The sequence below is a fragment of the Podarcis erhardii genome (genome assembly GCF_964252035.2).
Source record: "Podarcis erhardii genome assembly, chromosome: 1".
In the NCBI taxonomy this organism is placed as follows: domain Eukaryota; kingdom Metazoa; phylum Chordata; class Lepidosauria; order Squamata; family Lacertidae; genus Podarcis; species Podarcis erhardii.
In genome coordinates, this window is record NC_138497.1 from 81617902 (window position 1) to 81641769 (window position 23868).

The 23868-nt window shown below is 44.5% G+C and overlaps 1 protein-coding gene across 5 annotated transcripts in view; it reads right to left on the minus strand.

Annotated features, from left to right (window-relative positions):
- Positions 1-23868, minus strand: part of MYRF (myelin regulatory factor) — a 96671-nt gene that overhangs the window by 11834 nt on the left and 60969 nt on the right. For 2 of the 5 annotated variants that reach the window (XM_081837133.1, XM_081837137.1), the window contains 15 exons: positions 22806-22978; positions 22278-22401; positions 14570-14765; positions 13719-13795; positions 13085-13195; positions 12264-12354; positions 11242-11307; positions 7928-8128; positions 7729-7837; positions 6502-6611; positions 5685-5845; positions 4618-4690; positions 3796-3884; positions 2524-2592; positions 1155-1235 (listed from right to left, as the gene is read on the minus strand). In XM_081837133.1, coding sequence (XP_081693259.1) covers positions 1155-1235; positions 2524-2592; positions 3796-3884; positions 4618-4690; positions 5685-5845; positions 6502-6611; positions 7729-7837; positions 7928-8128; positions 11242-11307; positions 12264-12354; positions 13085-13195; positions 13719-13795; positions 14570-14765; positions 22278-22401; positions 22806-22978 — 1731 coding nt within the window. The remainder of the gene's footprint in view (positions 1-1154; positions 1236-2523; positions 2593-3795; positions 3885-4617; positions 4691-5684; positions 5846-6501; positions 6612-7728; positions 7838-7927; positions 8129-11241; positions 11308-12263; positions 12355-13084; positions 13196-13718; positions 13796-14569; positions 14766-22277; positions 22402-22805; positions 22979-23868) is intronic. The other 3 variants (XM_081837134.1, XM_081837135.1, XM_081837136.1) reach the window with 3 other exon arrangements.

Below are 23868 nucleotides of genomic sequence, written 5' to 3' on the forward strand. Positions count from 1 at the left end.
AATTGAAGAAGCACTATTTCCACTTGATGTGCCTATAGATGTCATCCCCCCCCCACAGCTGTATCTATATGTAGTTGTAAACTGCATTCTGCAAGTACAGACATTCTTCCATCCACAACCTGAGGACTTGTTCCCTATGCTGATGCACAGGAAGGAAAGCCTTAGGCCTTTCTTTTCCCTCACTGGTGAGGCAGGTTAGCTATCTGCTGCAGTGCTGGCTGCTATGTAGACTTCATGCTGTGAGAGTTTTGGGCAACAGCAGCAACAACAAAATTGTTTCCAGGGTGAGGGTGGGGTTGGGAAATGCCATTCAATTCCAATGAAATTTGAAAAGGGGGCTTACTTCTGATGAAACATGGTTAGGATTGTGCTTTCAGCTGCCTAATTCCCAGCTTTAGTACTGCACCACCCAAGTGGCTCCCTCTCAGCCTACATTTCATTGCCCTGCTTGGCTCCAGAATGTTAATTCAAACAGTGAAATGAAGAAGGGAGAGGAGTAACTCCCCTGTACAGAAAGGTCACAACATCTGCGACATTCTGGTTTAGAAAAAAGGCAAGTCAAAGAGGATGTAAGTGTGTGAAATTATGCACGGTGTGGGAAAAGTGGATAGAGAAACATTTTTCTCCCTCTCGCATAATGCTAGATGGAATGTTGGAAGATGTAGAAGAAAGGGCTTCTTCACCCAGCCCAGAGCTACACTCTGAAATCCATTACCAAAAGATGTAGTGACAGCCACCAACTTGCATGCTTTTAAAGGGGGATTAGACACATTTGTGGGGGATACCAGTGGCTATGTGCTACCTTCAGTGTCAGAGACAGTTGCTGGGTACCACAAGTGTGGGAGTGCTGTTGCACTCAGGTCCTGCCTGTGGCACTTCTAGTTAGGCATCTGGTTAGCCCCTGTGAGAACCAAATGCTGGACTAGATAGGTCTTCCACTTGCTCCAGCTGAGCTCTTACATTCTCTCTCTGTCTCTCTGTCTGTCTGTCTGTCTCCCTACTCTGTTTAGGAGGAGGAGTACTAAAATATAGGCAGCTTTAAAAAGAAAAAGAAAAACACAGACAATGAAGAGTGGGTGGCATGGAAACACAAGTCATCATCAGAAAGGATGCAGCATTTACATCAACAGTATACAGAAAAAGAAGGACCATACCGTGGACACAGGGCAACTGGGATGCCAGGACCCCTGTGCCGAAAGAGAGCCAGGAGGCAAGTGGTCGGCACAGCAAAAGAACTGCAAGGCAACAGGAAAACAAAGGGGGGAGGGATGAAAGGCACAGACAACGAAAGTCACAAGGAGGGGTGATTTGGATGAGGAGGAAGGGTGGGCAGAGAAAAGAGGTGGGGAGAGAAATAAATGGAAAGAAAGGAAACAAGTAGAAAAGGGAAAGAGAAAGATCAATCAATTATTTAGGAATAAGTATTCCTACAGTGGTGTGAACCATCTAAAACTTCTGGGTACGCACAGACAAAGAAGCTTGGAATGCTTATTCCCTATGGGCCGAATTCAATGCCATGCTATGGTGAATGTCCAGTCATCGCAATCACTGCAGCTTGTCGGACAGAACAATCCCCTTCTCCTCCTTTAGCACTGTTCTGGGGGTTCTCCTAATCCCCCCAGAGCCAGTTTTGGGGGTCCAGCCAACCTTGTTGTGCAAGCAGACACCCTCACATAAGCAGACACCCTCACTGGTGAATCCCACCCCAAAACTCTGACCTTCAGTTACTGTAAATTAGCCAACACATATTTGGAGTCATGCATCTCTATATATTTCTGTATTTCTGTGTATTCACCATGCAGATCTGGCATAGAATCTGACTTCCTGGGAATCCCTCAATTCATGCCAGTAAGTTGTGGTTATGGGAGAGCCAGTGCCATTTAGTGGATAGAGTGTCAGACTAGGACCTGGGAGACCAGGGTTCAAATGTCCACTCAGCCAGAAAACTCATTGGGGGTTCTCCCCACCCTCCCAAGTGGATCTTGAGGGGCATGGGGGAGTGCAAGCGGGGAAAAGTCTCATTGCCCTGCTGGGGGGTGGGGTCCTTGCCCTGGCTTCTGTTAGTAGAATGGGGTAGCTGAAACCAGTCCTAAATAAAGAGATTTCCCTTAGGGACAATAAATAAATAAATTCCCTCTGGGGCCACATCCATAAATCACAATAAATAAAAAATTTCCTCAGGGACTATATTTCCAAGAAACAGCATTGATGTATTCCGTTTCACTCATCTCCTGGGCAGTGTTTATTATATGGTGCTCCTTTTCTTTACCAAGCTGACAGCCCCAACCCCCAGCTGTATTAGAGATTCTTTAAGACACCCTCCCCCCTCTAGATAACATATCTGGTCTTCTCAACACCTTCTTACACTCTTTTCCATATCTGATCTTCTAGCGCTCTTCTGGTTTGAAGGTTTCTTTCATGACTGTGCGCTTTCCTACTTAGGGTTTCGAAAGGAAGATGCATCCCCTTCTGAGGAAGCAAGTGACCAAAGGAGGAATGGGAGCAGGAAAAGGAGCTACATACCCTTCTATATCCACAACGTCTTCCTCATTGCGGTAGCTCAGCACATAGAGGGTAGACATGGATATCACGCTGCGAAAGAGAAGAGAAGAGAAACGGAGCCTTTGGAAACATAAACTTTCAATATTTCAGGGAGGAAAAGGAAGTTGTCTCCAAACAGGAGTGTGTATGATTAACTCAAGTCCAGGGAAATCTTTACTCCACAGGACATCAAAGAGTACATATACTCAGTGGCATACCTAAGAACAACCACCCAGAAGTGCAATTTGATTTGAAATCATATTTATTACAAGTGGACTCTGGTAGCCAGGAATCCATAGTAAAAAACAAAGCAAAACAAAAAACAATACCAGGAAACACACCAGATCAGTTTCTGCATGACATCCCATGGCTGCCTATCTAACATACAGGATTTGCCAACTAAAAGAGGAGACACCAGAACTCCAAATTTCCAACAAAGCTGCTTTCTAGTCTTAAAAAAAAAAAAAAAAAAAAAAAGGTTTCTAGTTCTCCTTATTGCTGCGATTATTTTGAAAAACGTGGTGGCAAACCTCACCCCCTAAAAAAAAGGTGGGAGGAGGGAGGGAAAATAAATTTTAAAAGTCCAGGCTCTTCAACTTTACTGCAAAGTGATTCACTTAATTTTCTTCTGATTTCAGGACAATAACTGTAGTTGCCATCAGTGCAGTTGCAGCAACCAGCAATACACTGGATAGGCTCAGCCGTGTTCATGAAAATTATATCCACACTTTTGTCACATGCAACCTAAAATAGGCGGATTTTATGACTGAGGTACATTTCACTGTGATTCTATGGCAACAACCAAGAGACAAGAGCACAGTGCTAAGAAGAAAGCACACTCATCGCTTCACCTTCATTTGGGATGAAACTGGCCCACCCCTAGATAAGCATAACCAGATAAGCATTCACTCACAGGCCAGAAGCCCCCCCCCAATAATAACAACAACAACAATATTAATAATTTATTACTTATACCCCACTCATCTGGCTGGGCCTCCCCAGCCACTCTGGGCGGCTTCCAATAGGATATTAAAAACACAACAAAACATCAAACATTAAAAACTTCCCTAAACAAGGCTGCCTTCAGATGTCTTCTAAAAGTCAGATAGTTGTTCATTGCCTTGACATCTGGTGGGAGGGCATTCCACAGGGCGGGCGCCACTACCAAGAAGGCCCTCTTCCTGGTTCAAATTCTCAGTTCTGTGCACCACTCATCTGCTGAGTGTGAAACAGCCCAGGTGTGCAGACACCAACCTGAATGCCATGATGATCACCAGGGCAATGATGGTGCCTTGAAGGAAACGTTGGCTGATGCACGCTTGGTCCGTGACCACAGAAGGGGACTGCACAAGACAAAGGGGAGGGAAAGAGAACCACCAGAAATTTCATCAGAAAGTTATCCCTGTATTCCTATTCTGATCTTTCTGTGTCGTTCTTTTGGGGATAGCAGGCTGTAATGTGCCCCTTCCTCACTGACCCTCAGGTAACTGTTCACCCACCCTCCCCAAGAAAGAGCCAAGATGTCTGAGGAGGCTTTGGTGCCACATTTCAGAAGGCTACTAAATAAAGGAAATAAAGGAGAACCCTGAGTTGGTGAAGGAATTATGAAATGCAATGAAAATGCAGACTTTTTGAAGAGGAAACAGAACGCAAATTATTCACAAGGGAAGGTTGCTGGATGAAGCAGGAATGCAAGAGTCAGCTCAGACACCAGGGAAAAAATCAGATCAAGGAATGCATCATGTATACAAAAATAGTTCTCAGCCCACGGAGACCATAAATATCACCATGCAAGCGTTTTCAATTTGTATGTGCTAACGTTCACCAACACCTTAACAAGCAGCCTCAGCAAACACAACTTGGTTTGTGGGACTCAAAGGCAAACATTCGATTCCATCTGCACACCATGATGGTGAGGTGCTGCACAATCAAGAGCCCCAAACCCAGCCTACAGAATCAGCAGCTGTGTCTCCTTTCAAGTGCCAGAACCAGCTTCAATAACACAAACGTGCCTCATGCACAGGAGCAATCACAGCTCAGTTTACAACATGTGTCTCCCTTACAAAGGCTTCTTACCTTGCTGGACATTTTGGGGGGCCTCTTTTTGTGTGGCACACTTCCTGCCCGGCTGAACTGACTCCCTGCTTGGCTACAATGAAAGGAAAGTTAGGATGCACCCAGATCAGCACTCCTTATCATATTTAATTTCACTTCATTCTGCTCCTCCTCCCTCTCCCACTACCAATCTGTTTCTTAACAAACACACTGTTTTCATAATTTTAGCACGTATACACACGGACCACAATGAATTTGGTGCCGCTATCTGGAGAATGGGGCGATAACCCAATATAGGATTGTGAAGTAGTCAATATTTGTTTTTTGCCAAGGAATAGGTATCTAGCTGGTTCACAGGCATAAACTCAACACAGGTGGGAGGGAATAAGGTGCAGCGAAGGGGTCCTTATATGAAGGAGAATGTCAGGGTGCTACCAGAGAGGGGTTTAATTAGCAAATGGGTCATTCACAACAGTTTGGGTTTTGTTTTGTTTTTAAACTTACTGGGTGTCTAGTGAAGGTTTCTACTACTTTCACTATTCCTCTTTGAAAACAGAGTACTCTCTGAAACGGATTTTTAAACTGGGACTTTTAGATGCAGATTTACAGGAAAGTCATCTTTAGAGAGTATAGATGCTTGCTCTGCTTGAAGATCTTATTCCTGTGGGAGAGGAATAAGTAGACAGAGTCTTCTGAATCACTGGGACACTCTCTGTTCAGAGGCCTGAACTGAATACTTCTTCTGGCACCATAAGAGGCAGGAGAAGGGATCACAATATTTGCCCTCCCGTTATGAGTGTGGTAGAAGAGGCGTCAGTGGAGGAACAAGTTTTTTAGCTTGAGTACGTATCTGAGCATACGTCAAAGTTCTTTTTGCTTTTCTACCAATGCATTCCTATGCTTACTTACTCAGATGTTCAACTGTGTTGAACATAATTTATTCCTAAAAGTGTGTATATCATTGCAGCCTGCGTACCAACCCATTTACTCAGAGCTGTATTGTTGAAAATACTGAAAAGACATTAGAATATTAAATTTACTCCCCTCCTTTTGCTTTTTTTTTTTTTTTACACAGGTCTCTGTAGTACCTGAATGCTCCAGAGCTAACAGTTGATTTCATACTGTCCAGTCGCTTGAGTTTGGCGAGTTTATGACTCCATCTCTCCAGTTCATCAATCCGGGTCTCCAGGTTATCAGTCAGTTTGCAAAGCTCTTTCACAGCCCCTACATTTTCCATGAAAATGCGCTCCTAGCATGGACAAAATAAACACTCTCTTTGGGTGTGCTCAGGTCCTCACATTATGCCCTTAGTTTTGGGTGAAGTACAATCATTCCCTAACCTCAAACCGACACCCCCCCCCCACTGCTGCCGCCGCCACCCCGCTCCTTCCATCCAAAGGCAAGAGCACCTCCATCTCAGAAAGATTGCTCTTTGATGCCTATAATCTACTTATCACCGAGTTAACAGACCAATTTTATGCATGTTTCATCAGAAAAGAATGCCAGTGTTTTCAATGGGGTTTCCTCCCAAGAAAACCTACATAGGATTTCTGCCTTAGACTTTGCCCCTAGATACTTAACACCCCCCTGTGTCTCCCACCAGAATGGTCATCAGAGGGCTGCCTTCTGGGACTGCTCTGTGTGCCCGAGGGTCTGGGTCTTTGAGGGCAAGGAAAGAAGCATTTTCACTCCTTGCTCCCCAGCTTCAAATTTTTCTTCCAGAGTGGCCTGAAAACCCTGAACAAATATCTCTCAATCTCTTTCTCTCCCCCCCCCCATTTTCAGCTTTGGCTTTGGTTTTGCTAAAAATATATAGAGTGGGGAATGATGCCCAAAGAGTCTGTCATTCCTATCAAACTTGTTTTCTGTTTGTTGCTTGCCTCCTCTTCTAAGGGCTCCACTCACCTTGTTCACCACTAGGAAGTTCTCTACAGTCCTCCCACTGGTAAAGACCATGTCCCCAGTATCTTTCACTGCTTCTGGGAGAATCTCCCTCACCTCCTGAGCAATGACACCTGAACAGAAATGGGAAGCATGCATCACAGTGGCTTTGGGCCACAAAATATAAATGCAACCTTAGAATCCCAGAGGCACCTGCTAGGATCAGGTATGAGGGAGTTTAGACCAATGCTGGTAGGGGACTCTGTGATGCACATACCTCCAGCTATATACTGTATGTATAAAATATGCTGCAGGAGAAAACAACTCAAATGTAGCCTATGGGAGGGTAGAAATAAGCAAGTAACTAAGGGTAGCTTCACAATTTATAAAGCAAATATGTGTTCCCAGGCAGGAGGATGTGGCCCACACTTTATGTCAGCCTCTGCTAACCTGGCAGCTGTCAGATTTTTTCACTACAGCTCCCATCAGTCGTACCCATCATGGCCACACTGGCTGGAGATGGTTGGAGTTGTAGCTCAAAACATTTGGAGGGCACTAGGTTGGGGAAGGCTGCTTTATTTGTCTGCTGCAGAAAACCTCCCTGCAGCCTCCCTTAGTGAAGACTGATAATCAGGGAATACGTAAATCTGTTGTTGGGGCTTAAATAATTAAATTGTTTCTCCATGCAAAAGGAATACCTGCACACAGAAAGCTAGCATCCGGAAGAGACATGTGCTACTTCAGGGGTCATTATCCAGTTCAGACCTGAGATCCACCTTTAGCCCAAATGTACTTTAGGAGACCCATTTCTTGATTTTTACCATAGATACGTACAAGCATTGCAGGGGGTTTGACTAGAGGGAGCCTCAGGATCCTCCCAACTCTACAACTCTATGATTCTATGAATGACAATGACTGCAAAAGACCAAAGCATTTCCCCCGAGCCCTGCAATATTGGGGACTTTCACTAACTGTGACCTCGAAGTAGAGTGTCATATATTTGTAACATCAGAACCAATGATCAGATGACACATACCGTATACATACAATTTAGTAATGCCTAAGGGATGTTTCGCAGAAAGACAGGAAACACTATTATGAAGGTCCCAAGTACAGGCCAACAGTGGGTATATGTTAAATCGTGGATATCCTGATTTGGGTGAAAGTGGATGTTGACACTTTTGCTAGCATTACAACTCCTGAACAACAGAGGTGCAAGGATGAAGCTTGGGGTCAGTTAGAGGACTGTACCTGTCTCTGATGTGTTCTCCAGGCCTACGGTGGCAGCAAACTCTGGCTTGTAGTTATAGTGCACCAGTCGCATACGGGAGATTCTCTTCAGCTGTTCTGTGGTATCCACCTGAAACCATAAGACCCACAATCATGACCTTGGACTGCATTTCCTAAGCGGAGATCCTACTGACTAAGGCATGCTGGGCCAAGCTCTTACTTCCTGGATGTCGTCTTTTACTCGGATGTCTGATGGGTGCATAAGGGAGCCCATGACTTTTACGTTGCCATGGACAACCAAGGCTTCATCTGGGCGGTCTGTGTTGATGCCAACTCTGCCGTGGTGAAAGACGGTGTCGGGGAGCTGAGCACGTTGCCAGAGTACATCGCTGTCACTCTCAAATTGGCCTGGGTTTGAGGCCTGCAAAAAGAAAAGAAAAGAGGGCAGAGATGCCCATAGGACATTAATGTCAACAACACAGAAGTGTAGAGAGAAACAAAGTTATTGGGGAGAAAAAACTGTTGTTTTTAGAATAAGACCAATGCAGAACAGTCGCCTCCCCTCTTCCTAAATGCAGGGGGAAATTCTTTTGCGCAAGTTAACTGATTTGAATCATTGAAAACAAAAATGTTGCCCACCAACCAATATTGAAGCTGGGCAAGAGAAATAAGCAAATGAGTCAGCCAGGCACAGAATAACAAACCACCAGAGCAACTGAAATCATGCAGAGTGGCAAGTCTTTGATAAGGGCCCTCCACAGTGTTTAGTGGCCCAACACCTCTGCAAGTATTTTGCACACTACACCTTATAGGCAACTCAGTGCACATTTTTGCAGTCAGATGAAATGCAAGTTGCTTTGCAGAGTATTTTGGGAATTCCAGTTTCATTTTTTCAAGTTTTATGACCATCAGCATGGATAAGAACACACTGCTTTTTGTCCATGTTTGGAGACAGCAACACAGCCTCCAAGAAAACTTACTTTGCAGCCTAGTTAGACAAAATGCACAACAGTAAGTTGTTTACAGCTTGAGGAAGGCTGTCTGGTTCACTTTGCAAGCTAAGCAGAAGGAGCCTTGGTTCTGAGTCAGTGTGTGTTTACAGACCTGCTGAGATAAATGCCCTTTTCCAGCCCACAACGGATAAAGATAAAGTTGCAAGCTTTTCTCTCTCAGCAGGAGGGGTGTGTGGGAATTCTAGCTATGAGGCAAAGCATCACCATTGCAAAACAAATCCCCAAGGGATTGTGAAGGAAGTGACAGGGTGGCTTGCATGAGGGTTGTGATGGTGATGATAAATGTGTGATGAGCTAATTGGCAAAGCCAGCACAAGAGTGACAGGAGAGAACAGGAGGATCAAACATCTCAGATGGTGCTTATTTCTCAATATGCTCCTGGGGCTTAAGCTTGCCTGGTCTGGAAGCCCCTGGCCCCTATTCCCAAATGTAGTAAGGGCAGATTGTGGCTTCTCAGGAAAAGGACCTTTTGCACATGGGTCAAGTCCAGGAAGCGGCACTATTTGATGTAGGGGCTCAATGGCTCAGGTTTCCATGTGATGCCAAGCCAAACCACGGCTTACTGCAAATGTGTGGACTCCTGGAGAGGAGATCCTAAGTGCTTTGCTCCTCCACTGCCCTTGGTCCTGCCTGCCTAGCATATTGTCTGAGGAGACAAACTACGAGTCCAGCTCCTGACAAGGGCTTAACCAAACCATGGCTGAAAAGAGAGCAGTGCAGCAGCAGCAGCAGCAGGACTGGAGAAGGAGCACAGCAGCAACAATATCCTCCCTGGGAACACACGTTCATGCTAAATCACAATTTGGATCGGTATTATGTGCATACTGGGTCAATAAAAATTGCACAGAAACACAGTTGTGCATCTGATACGAATTGGGCTTCTAATTTCATGTAACTCTTTCTAGGTACCAATGTTCCTATCTGATTCATTCTGCTCGTTGTTCGTGCTTTACACAAACACCCCTCTGCAAACACTCCTATGCATCCTTCTTTATCACTATTTCATGCAGTTCAGAGCTGCACTTTCACAATGCAAGTCTGTTCCAAAGCTGAACCTGGGGGTTTAGTTATTCTCAAACTCTGACCCCCTTTCCCTTACATGTTCTCCTCAAAATTCATGGCATTATGGACATCTGAATAAGAGGAGAGACAGTCACTGTGATGCTATCCAGAGTTCAGAAAGTTTAGAAAGTGGGAGAAGCACAGTCACAGGAATGAGGAATTTTAACCAGCTAGGTACATAAGTATAATTTCACTCTTTGTGCTCAATGGGAGCGTTATCTGACATAGCACTTTCCTACTTAACCATCACCTCTGCGTGAAAGTTCACAAAAATCCATTGTAGTCATGCTGCCGTTTGGCCAAGCCTCTGTGGACTAGGCAGGTGATAAGCAGCACTGTGTGTATTCTGCACAAAAAGCCAAGGTTTTTTAATAAAAGCATTTGCTTTTGTACATTTGCACAGAACACACAATGGAAGCAGATTCCAGCATCTCAAGATTCTCAGGAGGTCTCTTTCTCCTCCCGCCCAAGCTCCTACCCCTCATGGGCTTCACCAGGCACTGTCTGGTGAAATTTCCAAATCCAAGAAGCTTCTGTAGGGCTTCTAGTGGCAAGGGCTTCAGTGTCCCTCAGAGGCCTTTGCACTTCTCCATGACTATCAAAATATTTAATTCTATGCAAATTTACCAAAGTTCAGAGCTAAAAAACGTACACACTAACACAGTTCTGGTTATATGTCTAAAAAGTAATACTAAATGGAGTTTGTTTCCCGTTATTCCTCTTTTGCGATTACATGTGTTATGAGCCTTAGTCTAAGTACCCTAACAACTGTTTTAATGTGATCTGTCCTGCTGAAAATTTGCTGCTCTGTTCTTTGGGCAGATCCAAATAGTCCTAGTTTCATGAATCTATTACACTGCATCAGTGTTCCAATCAGCCCAGGCAAGCAAGCAGCTGCAGGATGCACTTTTTCATCCTTCAGATCCCACCTTAAAACCCACCTTTTTCATGAAGCCCTTGGTTTAAGATCCCCAGCTGAAACAAAAGCTAACTGCATTTGCTCACATGCATTCCTAATCCACCTCTTACAACACTGCCTTCTCACCTGCCAATGTTTAGACTAAAGCTTCTTGAGACTGTGCCTTTTTTTTTGCTTATGAAATCCTGCAACGGGTGGTGCTGTGTAAGTACTATTATATCACATGTAGAGGAATGATATAAAAGGTGTCATAATAAAAGTGTCAGGTTTACAGAGAAGCAGCCATGGATGTGACACAGCTTCTGACATGTTCCACAAGCACTCTGGTGCTCACACCATTTTCACTGCGGATTAAATGAGTCAGCTGTGCATCTGATGTGCAACCAAACCACATTTCTTGTGCTAGTGCAGACAGATCCTTAGTCTCACTGACAAGACTGGGGCAAGCTCTGCTCGGAAGCAGAAGCATCTCTCATCCCATTCTACAAAAGAGCCCCCCAACTCCACCCCGGAGACTGCATAGTTCAGCATGCTACTTACTTGTCTGCAGACTCCGGGGTCCCCGTCCGCCCTCTGTTTGTGTTTTAACCCCGAACCGGCCCTTTGCTAGAGGAAATGGACACAGCACTTAAAAAGGCAGCAGGGCGGAGACAGCCAACCACAAAGTCACAGCCTAGTGTCCTCCTTGTTTGCAAAAGGCTCTCTGAAAGCACAGGAGCCACCCATGACTTCTTCATATGCCCTTCCCCCAAGATCATGCTTCCTAAAGTCCAAGAAGCCAGACTATTTAAGATGCTTACTCAGACATCCAACTAGCTGAACCCATTTGAGAGCATCAGTTTCAGAACTGATGCATTGGGGCCCAAAGCAATGTCTGGTGGAGACATGGGGAAGAGTTCCTTACACATTTGTGCCCACCTAGGTGAAATTAGATGTGACTTTCCTATAAGTCACCCTCATGTGCTCCCCAAATCCCCTTCCCATGAACCTTTAAGCATGTGTCCGCACAAGTGCAATATTGTGAGTTGGTTTAACATCTGAGCCATATGACTTGCCCTGTGCCTTGGAGCAGGGCTGCATGCTGGTATGCAAGCTTAATGGTGGCATCCAGGCAGCAGAACAGCACAATGAATGATATGACTGCAGGGCTGGTATCTTGTTGCACCATTCCTACTTGCAACCTTGGCTTCCTCTTTCTATTGCAGAGGGTGCAAGAGCTGTCTTACATTCCATGGCCCCTGGGCACCATTTTCAGCAATAAACCTTCCAATCCTGCCCATATCTCCTTATTGGGAACCATGAAGCAAGTGATCTCTCTTACTTGGTGTTTGCAAAGGCCTTATTTGTGGAAAGGAGAAAATGAGGAAGCAGAAAGCCAGGGAGGAGTTGGATAGTGGGGTCTGCAGATGGAAAAGAGGCAGCAGCAGCAAGGGGTGCTGTGGAATCAGGGACAGTTTGGTACCAGTGTCAAGAATTCCCCATCAAGTCAAGTCAAGAGCTGTAGGTGCTCAGAGTTAGGAGAACAATGTCCTGCAAGGGAAAGGGAGAAAAGAGGGACTTACTCTAACAATGATGCGCTCCGAGATGTGAGCAGCCAGAGTGTAGTTCTGGCTCTGGGCATGAGCTTGCAAGGCCACAACCAGCATGAAGTACCTGAAAACAAAACAAAGTGGGTTGAAGATAAATGCAGGATTTAATGCACTCCTAATCATAACTCGACATGATGACAATTAAAAAAAAAAAAAATCAGTAAAAATTAAACATATTATAAATTAATTACAAACTTAATCTGATGTATTGCATTCCAACAACAATATTACATTCATTGCCTTTCTTCTGTTTAAAAAAAATGAAATAATTTGAGGTCTAGCAGCTAAAATAAATGATGGCCTATACACTTCTTTTGTTCAGCATATGCAGCATCTAAACCACGCAGGCACAGTGCAAAGATAACCTTTCAGGATCTAGAAAGACTTATGCATAGAATTAAGAAAAACATAATCAGCTGGTGATCTGTTTTAATTTTTGTGTGTATTATATAGGGTTGCCATATGTCCAGAATTTCCCGGACATAGCCGTGTCCGGATTTTCACTTTCTGAAATATGGCAACCCTAGTATTAAAGGTGTTGTAAATTGCTTTGATTTTTTTATGAAATTATACATATAACTATATAAATAAAGGACTTTCAATGGTGATAATATTTTGCAGCAAGTTTTACCCACCATTTTTTATTCTGCTATTTTATTAATGTAAGAATGTTCACATTGCAGGGCAGCACACACATTTATTAGTTAGTTAGTTAGTTAGTTAGTTAGTTAGTTAGTTAACTTTAATTACATTTTTTTGGGGGGGGGAGGAGACAGGTAGCACACAGCCCCTACCTCTGATCGGGATTGGGCTTGCCCTTCTTCCTCATGTTATTGGCTGTTGTCTCACTGAAGTGCAACCGTCCCACAGTGACCTTTGTAACCTGCTCCGGAGGCAAATTGACCCTGGAAAAAAGGAAAATTAAAAAAAAAAAGAATAAATGACGTTCTGCATGTGTCAAAGAGAAAGCATATTCTTTTACCTTTCTTGGATGGGACCAACCAAAGTGTGTAAAATTGAGGACGCAAGGGATGCATGGTGGGGAGGAAATCTGCATTCAGGCGAAGTGTCTAAGCGCACCTAAACTCCCAGGGAAATCAGTGGCACAAGAACAGAGCTAAGCACTTAAATCCCCACCCATTTCAATGAGGCACTGCTGTGCTGCTCCTGGGTGGGAAGCTTCAGGTGCATTCAGGTGGCAACACACTAAAAAAGGAGAGGTAGTGCAAGAAAGCAACACCGCCTGTAGGAAGAAGAGCCTCTTCCAGTTACGATGCACCAGCAGAAGTCAGATTAATGCGCAGGAGCCGCCATGTCCAAGCTACCCTTTTTAGTGCCTAATCTTCTCTGGACTGCTCACACAAAGGTGTGCGCATGTGTTAGACGTGAGGGTTTGGAGGTGGGCCCACAAATGGAAGCAGTACTCACATGACAGGGTTGAAGGGCCGTTTGCTGCGGTCAGACTGCGACTGCTCTATGTTGATGGACTGGTTCAAGGCCTCCAACTGAAAAGAAAAGATCCAGGCTCGTTTTAGAGAGCACAATATGATGTGTTTCCAGGCTCATGTATTCCCACAAGCAGCCACCTCTTTATTTTGAAACGCTGCAGATAGATTATTTGACATCCTGGTGACTGGCACTCAGTATGTGCACTGCTCTACATTCCCTCTTCTCCAGCTGGGTGAGGTAGGAGAGGAGCAAGTAAAAAGGGTTATTTGCTGCATCCCAATATGAAAGTAACCATGGGGTCTACTTGCATGCAGAGGGAGTGTTCCTTTGCTTAAATTCAGATCCAGTGGCATATTGGAAGGATGCTGCATTTTAAACACTGACTATGAAGTTTTAACTCTGCTGTTTTAATAGTTATTTGATTAGATTTTCTGCTTATTGAATTTAGTGATTGTATATTCTATTTTCATGTTTTTGTTTTAATTGCATTGTAAGGTGTCCTGGGATAAATACATTTTGCACACTCAACGTTAATTGAGTGTGGGGTTATCTGCCTTGAGGAATTCTTGAACCACTGAAGGATTACAAAAGACTGATGTTATCAAACCTCCAGTTTTGAAAGCATCAGCTCCCACTGCAACCACTCAGGCTGTAAGATGGCTTGGAGCTAAGACTGCACCAACACATGGCCTGACAAGTCACATACACAGCCACCTGTGCAGTAAATACACTAAGTTTTTTATAGATATGATAAGTCACATAATTGCTGGTATCAACAGAGGTTGTGCTCCACCTCTTTAACCATTGCATATTCCCATCTTCACAATTACCTTTACTCCGTGCAGTTTCAGATAGAAGCATTCAAGCGGCTTCAAGCCTTCGGGGGTCTTGACATACTTAGGATCTCCAATCATACCAATATAGACCGTGACCTGGAAGTGATTCTTCTTCTGGCACACAAAAGCGTCATCACCCACAGAGAAGTTGAAGCCTTTATCTGCATCCACCCGGTATGTGGGCATCGGTCTGTCACCAAAGGGAGAAGACGTGAACATTCAGTGTCAATCAAGTTATTTTCTTGCAGGTACTCTCACTCCAACAGACACAAATTGCACAAGCTACTTCTTCTGCCATCTGCAAACATAACATTTGCCTGGAAACGATAAACATTTGGAAGGTAACCATGTATCTCTTCCCCGCCATAACACAATTTGTCAGCTTGGACATAAGACATCACCAGCAAGCATTCTTGAAGCATGAGCCATCCTACCCAGCCGTATCCTGAAAAAGTTTAGGTTACAGGGTTGTTTATCAAAGCACCCTAAACTGTTTGGGCTCCTCTCCCAATGCAAATAACAGCTTATAGGGGACAATTTTCAGAGACAACCTGGGTAGAATCCAGAAGGCCAAACAGAGATGCTGGAGGGCCCCATGAGATTCCCTGCCCCTGCCCTACAACAATACAATGAAGTAGGATAGGTTGAGAGATAGTGGGCTGGCCCAACAGCACCTATAGAGTTGCATGGCTAAATGGGTGTGTGTGTGTGTAAATCTGGATCTCTCTGGTCCGTCCACCACTCTGTCCATCACACCACCCTGGATTTGAGGTTGTAATGTTGGGGTAGGGGAATTTGTAACTAGGTTTGAAATGAGGATGTGACAACATAAACTAATCCCAACATGTGAGTCCCAGATTTGCTAGCTTAATAGTTTCAGGGAAAACATCAAAGGATATTTGACAGTTACAAACAGGCAAAAGGTTCTCTTCTCATCCTAAAATTACCACTGTCAGTTAGCATTGTTCCTTCTTCAACATCCACTAAGGGAAATGGCAATGCTCCGGGGGTGGGGGAAAGGTAAACAGTATGAAGCAAGCAGCTCTGCTTTGATTTGTTTGGTTTTCCTACAGATCTGCCAACTAACAGCTGATTAGGTTGGCACTGCTTGCTAGCTCTGGTAAAGCAATTTATGATCATCCCGAGACTTGGAAATCTCCCACCTCAACTAGATTCCACCCACCCAAATTGCCACTGAAGACATTTCCATGTGAGATGCATCTTGCTGGCTTCAGCGCAAGGCTAGGTTCATTCTGGACTGCCATATGTCTTAAAACAGAGCTACCTGAAGTTGCTCCTTACACCTTCCAAACTCTTTCTCCGCCCCCCCCCCCATCTCCTCCCCAATGACTGAAGTGTATGTACTCAGGATACAAAGCGGCAGCAGCTCAGAGTGTCAAATAAGAGGGGGGAAGCAACATATGTAGCAGCTGGGGAGGTTTAATCTATGTCTCCTTAATGGACTTGTTGTCATGGAAACACTGAAAATATGTGGCCTTCGCCAACAGGCACGCATACACACAGCTCCCAGTATGCCTGGTTTGCTCTGTGGGGAAGTCCTCTCTGCCTCACGGACCGATATACATGAACATAAACTGCAACCAAATAGGTGCAAATCAAAATAAAAACAAATAAATGCTGTCGAATTCAGCAGGCCGGTATGATCGAGTTACGGTATATTTTAAGTACTTGTTGGAGGAAATGCACCCTTAAAATTTGAGTTTTCTCATTTGAGAAAGAAAAAACTCCCCTTAATTTCATTTGGGCTTACTTCTTTACAGGCCCAAGTGTAAGAAGAGGCTCCCTATCAAGCTGGTCAGTGACAGAGCTCCTGAACGTCTGCACTTCCTACTATAAAAACTGAAACTTTATATTTTTAGCCACTAAGATGTACAGTTTCAATGAGTTTTTGAGGGCTCAGTTAGCACTAGAATTCAACAGTCTTTCTTAATCTCTGGGTGCTTTGGACTACAACTCCCACCAGCGCCAGCCAGCGTTGCCATGGTGACCAGGGCTAGTGGGAGTTGTAGTCTGTTGGGGTTGGGAAGTCTTATTTAACAGATAAATAGTATGTGCTGGTATCTTTAACTCCTTAGGCTTCAGAAAGCTGTAGAGGGGAAGACTTGAACCAAGGGGCTTGATCGTGACAGGAAAAAGGAGGGACTGTTGAAAATAGGAAGGGCTAGCAACTGTTGAAAGAGTCAAAGCTCAAAACAACCACAGTAACAAGTGGGATAGACAAGAAGAACCCAAGATGGCGAGGAATTTCAAAATCCAGTGCAGGATTCTGTGTGTGGCCATAGCAAGAACAACATTTCAGTAAGTTGCTTTGGCCTCCAGAGGTCCAAAGCTGGCCATGCACATGCCGACAATCCTCCACAGACATGCCAGCAGCAACTGGATAAACTCTGTTTGCTGTCAGCACCCTTGGGTTGAGCGAACCTGGCAGGCCCTATAAAGAGCCATTTAATTCTTCCTCATAGCAACAGGGGGGACCCTGAGCTGCCAGAGATGTGCCCTGAACGAAAACCAGATGGTGGTCACAGAGTAAGCTACCTTAGCCAGAAAGTATGAGAGGAATTTCTCTCCCCCTCTCCCCCCTTTCCATCACATTTTTGGTGATTCATTGTGCCATTCCCTCCTTCCTGCAGTGCTTGCCATTCTGCCCTATCCAAAAGCCAAATTCTTCCCCTTCCACTCTCCCCCCCCCAAAAAAAGTGGACACACGGTCATTCCTCTTCAGTTCTAAGCTACCTCATCTCTCCTCAGGCTCTTCAGCTAGAATAGACATGGTTTCTGTTTGCCACTGAAATTGTACTGGGCCTCTAGCCATTCACCACTGAAACCTGAGAGAACAAAACTGGCAGCTTCCGCCATTCAATCAAGCCACTTTCGCTACCCGGCCCTTTACAAATGGCTTGGCAAATCCAACATGAATCAAGGACCGCAATCTGTTCAAATGAAAAGCTCGAATCTTTCTTTTTACAAAACGTGTACAAATGTTTAAAACATGTATTGGGTCAAAATGCAGAGAAATTCAAGGACAGATAATGAAGAAATGAGTGTGAGTTATGAGGTAAAAATGAAAAGGCAAGGGCGGGAGGACAGTAGCAACTCAGAACTGGAGATAAGGGCAGAAAGTTAGCCACCCCCAGAAACGCAATGAGCCATGCTCCTGTCACAGGAGGGTAACAGTATGCACAGAGGCCTCTTTACGAGGCAGATGTCTACGCCCATGGCAACAGATAGCACTACAATTTCCACAGATAAGAGAGACATCTCACATATTATATTCCACTTTGTCTTAAAGCCAGAATCTCAGAAAAATGTCCTGTTCTTCCAAAGCACATCCTAGCCACCTTGTAAATGAGGAGAGTGTGCCTGAATATTTCAATCACTGTGGCATGTAATGCCTGGACACCCCCTTCAAAAGTATAAGCAATTTTTAAAAATGGTATCTTTCATTAAAATTATTAAATTTGAATTGTAAAAGGGGGGGGGAATAGGTGAGGGAAAGCTACCTAGTTGTAGAGTGTGCAAATCATGTGGTCTGAGTGCTTCACAACCTATCTTTCTCCATTTAGAGAAACTTGGGCCACAAACTCTTACTTTCTCAGTGAAATTCAAGGATTAGTATATGTATATTTTTTATTTTTAAAATGTTTTATTCTGCATTTATTTCTGCTGCAACAGGGAGGATGGGCGCCTCTAGTTTGTAAAAGTACAACATGGTTTTCATAGAGGGAGAGATTACCCAAGTTAATTATTATAAAAACGATTGCTTTCACCTCACTGAGAACAGGGGATGTTGCTGAACATGTGCTGCCTACAGCCCATGGAACGTTAATGGGAAATGGCTATGTTGAAAGCCAAGTCGTTTTTAGTTATCCTCCTCTAAGAATGGTTAAAGAGCCTTGTCAAGGAAGCAGCTAGACTGGAGTCAATGAGAATTTCTTCAGCAAAATAAAGTCATGCTGAAGTGAGAACAATGAATAATATAGTGATGGGCGGGGGGAGAGAAACTTCTGTCTCTACTTTCTCCACACCACACATAATTTATAAACCTCTATCCTGTCCCCTCAAAAATTATTTCTAAGTGCAGTGGCTCCATCCTTTGATCATCTGGATTTCCCTTTTCTGCACCTTTTCGCTTTTTTGGAGATGAGGCAACCAGAACTTTGCACAGTATTCCAAATGCTGTACAGTTACACCATGCATTTATATAAAGGCATTACAATAACACATATGGGTAGCTTGTAGGCCTTCAGTGCAACCTTGTCTTCCCCACAATGCCAAAATTATACCAGAACTCATGTCATTCAGTGGAGTATGAGATTCAGGACACAATCCAAAGTGCTTCCTTACTTGGTGCAGAGTTAAAATTACAGAATTTGCTTCCACATGTTGTGGTGATGGCCCCCAATTTAGAAGGCCGTAGAAAGGGAATAGAAAAATCCACTAGAGAGAAGGCTATCAGTGGCTGCTCCAAGACAGCTAATATATACTACCTCCAGGAGGAAGCATGTCTTGGAGCAACAGTTCTGCTTCTGCATCTCAGAGCCTGCTTAACCGCTTATCCTGGTAGACCACAATGGGGAAAAGGATGCTGAGCAAGACATGCCTTTGGCCTCTTTGTATGTTCCTTCAAGCAATAAATAAATAAATATATTGCCCTACTCCCCTTATATATGCACAGGGAAGGAACACAGATAAATTACCTTCTGCGAGACCTTGAGAAGGCAGCCCTCAGCAATGATGCTGTGCGTGGGCATCCTAGGCCATGCAAGGGCAGCCTCCCTCTAATGCCACAGCTGGCTTGAATGTAAATCACTGGCCCTTTCTCTCCACATTGCTCTCATGCAGCCAGATAATCATCTCATTTTATTTGGTACCACAGACAAGAAAGGCCCTTCCCTCTCTCCCCAAAATGGGGCCAAATAGAAGATACAGGCTGCATAGAAACCCAGGGGCGGGGCGTTCTTGAGAGTAGGCAATTCCCGGAATCTGTCTGACTGTTTGCCAGTTCTCTATCACCTTTCTGGAATGCAGGGAGGATCTGCAGCTGTTTCTCTCCCCCACCCCTTGAACGTTTGTCTCTCTACCCAGAAGCTGCGCTCATTTGCTTCTCCCAGCCTCTTGCTCTCACCTTACGTGGCTGCCATAGCTTCCCAGGCACATCCTAGCTGGTCACCAAGAGTTTGCCAGTTATCCTGCCTCTGAGCTCTCCGATTCATGTCCTTCAAGGCTCTCTTATAAGAATCACAGAATTGGAGGAGAGCACAAAGGTCATCTAGCCCAACCCCCTGCAATGCAGGAATCTTTTGCCCAATGTGGGGCTTGAACCCACGATCCTGAAATTGAGAGTCTCGTGCTCTCCCAACTGAGCTATCCTGCACTGCCTTTGAGCTCAAAATCAGTGCCCAAGGCATCTTAAAACCATTAAAAACAACCTTGTTTAAAGTCCCTCCCTTCCTGTCATTTTCGTTTCCTCTATCTCTGATGCTTCCCGCGTCTAACAATCTTTCCTTGATTACATTCCCCGTGTCCCTGCCAAACCCTTTTTCAATGCCACTTCTAGCTGCTCTTTCCTTACTATTCGCTCTATCCACATTCCTGCCCCTCCAATCTCTGTCCCTCTCTCTAGCACCTTCCTTCTTCAACATTTCCTCTGTGAACCCCACCTCTCCTTCCAGTCAAACCAAGCTATACATAGGTGGAAAAAGTTATTGTTGTGGCCACAGAGCTGAGCACTGCCACCATTCCCAGAAATCATTCCAAGCTCACTTTTTGGGATGTGTAATCTAAAATGTACATTGGTGAAGCTGTTGTGATGAAGATAGGCAACTACATTTGCATGCATTGCCCCCCCCCCAGTTACTGGTGTAGCCTGCTCTCTCTTTATTGACTTTCCACCATTACAATTCTCACCTAGATTCAGACTGTAAGCTCCTCAAGGCAAGAGCTTATGGGTGACATCCAATGGTGTCCTGTTGGCTTCCCATGGGCATCTGGTTGGCCACTGTGAGAACAGGACGCCAGACTAGATGGGCCACGTTTTTATGTTCTTATTTTGTCTGCCCTCTTCCAGTTTATTTTCTCTCCAACCCTCTGGTATAGATTTTGGGGTTGTGTGATGGACTGCAAAGGAGGTGGGGTGGAAGGAGAAGCCCCACTGCAGGAGTGGGCACCTGCTTGCAGCACATAGGATTCCCCCCTGGGTAATTTGATTATGTTAGCCTATAAAGCACCATGTATACACTTGCTGACCATCATCATTCAGCATAACATGGCTCTAGCTAAGATATGCTGCCTTTATCTTTAAGTAGTCTAGACTAGACTAAACCCCAACAGATATTAGACTGATTAAAAGATATCACACCACTTTGTATGCTTGTTTCATATTCATCTTTGATGCACACATCATGGTTATTAGTTCCTTCCTTAAACTTCTGATTGCCTTTGCTTTGCCAGTGCACTCCAACCTGTTTGCTACTTTCTCTGTGTACTCCTTTTCAACTTATCATTTATCTGTTTGAAAAAGGTATATGCTCTCTCCATTATCAGTCAATTTCCCAAGCCTACATTTCCTCACCCATTGTTTGTTTTCATCCCTTTGTTTTGGCTTCTACAGTTAGAATTCTTTGAATTTTGCAGTCTTCTCACACGGGGTGTTTCCAGAAGCCAAAAGATATATTATTTTACTTTGCTGCACAAGCATCAAAATGGACTGCCTTCTTAAGAGGGGTCACCTTTGCTGATGAAACCTAACTCCCCTCTCCCTAAAACTTGAGTGCCTGCTCCTGGGGAAACCACTCTTACCCTTTCCCTCTAAACCAGGGGTAGTCAACCTTTCTATACCTACCGCCCACTAATGCATCTTTCTTGGTGGTAAAAAATTCCTTACCGCCCACCAGTGCTCGATGGTAGGAGTGATTCAGTTTGTGCTGTAGAACCCCCTACCACCCACCTAGAATCCTGAAATGCCTGCTAGTGGGTGGTAGGGACCAGGTTGACAACCCCTGCTCTAAACAGACAACAGGACAGCATTTTTAAAAGGCAATTGTCAAAAGGTGACCAGGTAATGGAGAGGCGCAAATGCTATCACTACATGCCACGCTTCTGAAAGTATAAAATTGACTAAAACCCACCAATTTCTAAAAAAAACCCAGGATGACACCTGAGGAAATGTCAATGATGCAATAATTTGAGAGAAGTGTCATTGAGATTTCAGAAATCAATGAACAAGCGAACAGTGTTGAAGGAGGATCAAAAAGGCTAGTGTGCCTTTTCTGCTTTTTTATCATTTGATAATACACCCATTCAAGATAGCCTTCCACAACTGATTGTCTTGTTTCTGATCACTGCAGTTTTATTAGTCACATCTTCCTCATTTCTTTCTTTCCCTTTCTGTGTTTTTCTGTTTCAATTGTATAGCAATGGCTACAGAAAATGTCTTTTAAATGTACTTTGTTGAGCACCTAATAACTGTAAGTACTTAATAAACAATATTGAAATTTTACTATTGTTAAAATGGTGTAAAGTGCCAATTTAAAGAGATTCAAAGTAGCGAGGCTTTTCTTGCATGCTATATACACCAGCCTCCAGCTCCTTGTGCTACGCTTGAGCAAATATGAAGGTAAACCAACTCCATTTCTCTGAGCCGGCATGCAGAGGAGTTTACACAGGCACCATCTCTACTCACAGCTCCTTGTAGTTGGCATCATACAGAGTCGCCCACTTGTTCTGTTGATGTGGCTGCCATTTTATAGACTGGTAATTGGGATCCAAGTAGGAGCCATTCAAGCTGTCATTGTCCTGAATTAGGCCTGCAGCAATAGTAAAATTGTGTGTTTACAAAACCGCGTATTTACACCTCATGCAAATAAGCCCTCCTGCTACAAGGGAAATATTCATTCTTGCCCGACCTCCCCATGGCTTTCCCACCATGCAAAACATCCCATGACTTTTTAATTTCTTGGTTTTTGTAACCAAGGAAAGGAAAATGTTTTTCGTTCTCTGCTCTTTTCAACTTTGGGGAACTGCCTCCACACATTCTGTTTGGTATGAAACAGCACATTCTCCCTAGAGACACATGGCTCACACCTTCCTCATTTTTTCCTCATGGCCCCCATTCCTCGGTTTCTCCTCCCATGCACCCACTCTATAGAACTCTTCCCCTTTTGGAACACGAATAACATATGGATGCTGACAATACTACTGGAGACTGTACCTGGTGAGAGCGCCCCCTGCTGATGCCAAGGAGGTGTTTGGGCTCTGTCAGGGTTGAGAGGCACAGACCCTGTCCCTGGCTCCTGCTTTATCATCCCATTAAGCATCTGGGCATTGAGAGTATTTGGGGGCGACTCTGAGTGTTTCCTCTTCTTGGCAGGGTGCACTGGAAGTCTGTGGGGGCCAAACACAGAAAAGAGACAGTGAGAACATTCCAACATGTTGTGAATGGGATCCGTTCAGGAGCCCCGTTTGCAACCTGAAAGGAACGCAACCTGTGTCTGCGCACGCACGGGTCACAATTCACCGCGTCTGCGCATGCGCGTGATGTCATTTTACGTGTCTGCACATGCACGAATGGCGAAACCCGGCAGTAACCCTTTCTAGTACTTCTGGGTCGCCAAGGGACGCAACCTGAAAAGACGTAACCTGAAACGAATGTAACAAGATGTATGACTGTACAGTGGTACCTCGGGTTAAGTACTTAATTCATTCCGGAGGTCAGTTCTTAACCTGAAACTGTTCTTAACCTGAAGCACCACTTTAGCTAATGGGGCCTCCTGCTGCTGCTGCGCCGCCGAAGCATGATTTCTGTTCTCATCCTGAAACAAAGTTCTTAACCTGAGGTACTATTTCTGGGTTAGCAGAGTCTGTAACCTGAAGCGTACGTAACCTGAAGCATATCTAACCCGAGGTACCACTGTATATATAGGGGGGGGGGAGGAATCCAGAGGATACAGGAGGTGAGCATCAGCCAAGCTCTCACATAATTCTGTAGGTATACAAAGAGTCGCTCACAAATTGTTGTGTGGTGCTGAAATAGAGGCATATTCTAAACCTGTACATTCCCTCCCTCTGTCCTCACCTGACCCAAGAGGGAAAGAGACAATTGGCAGGTTTCTTCTTAGGTGACTGAGGGGGTATATCTGTGTCTAGGTTGTACCAGACTTGAGAATGAAGGTATGGACACATGTGACTGAACCCTCCTCTATACAAATGCTGTTGTTGTTATTGTTTTAATCCCTGCACATAGAAAACTAGACTACTGTGAGTTATTCCTGGTG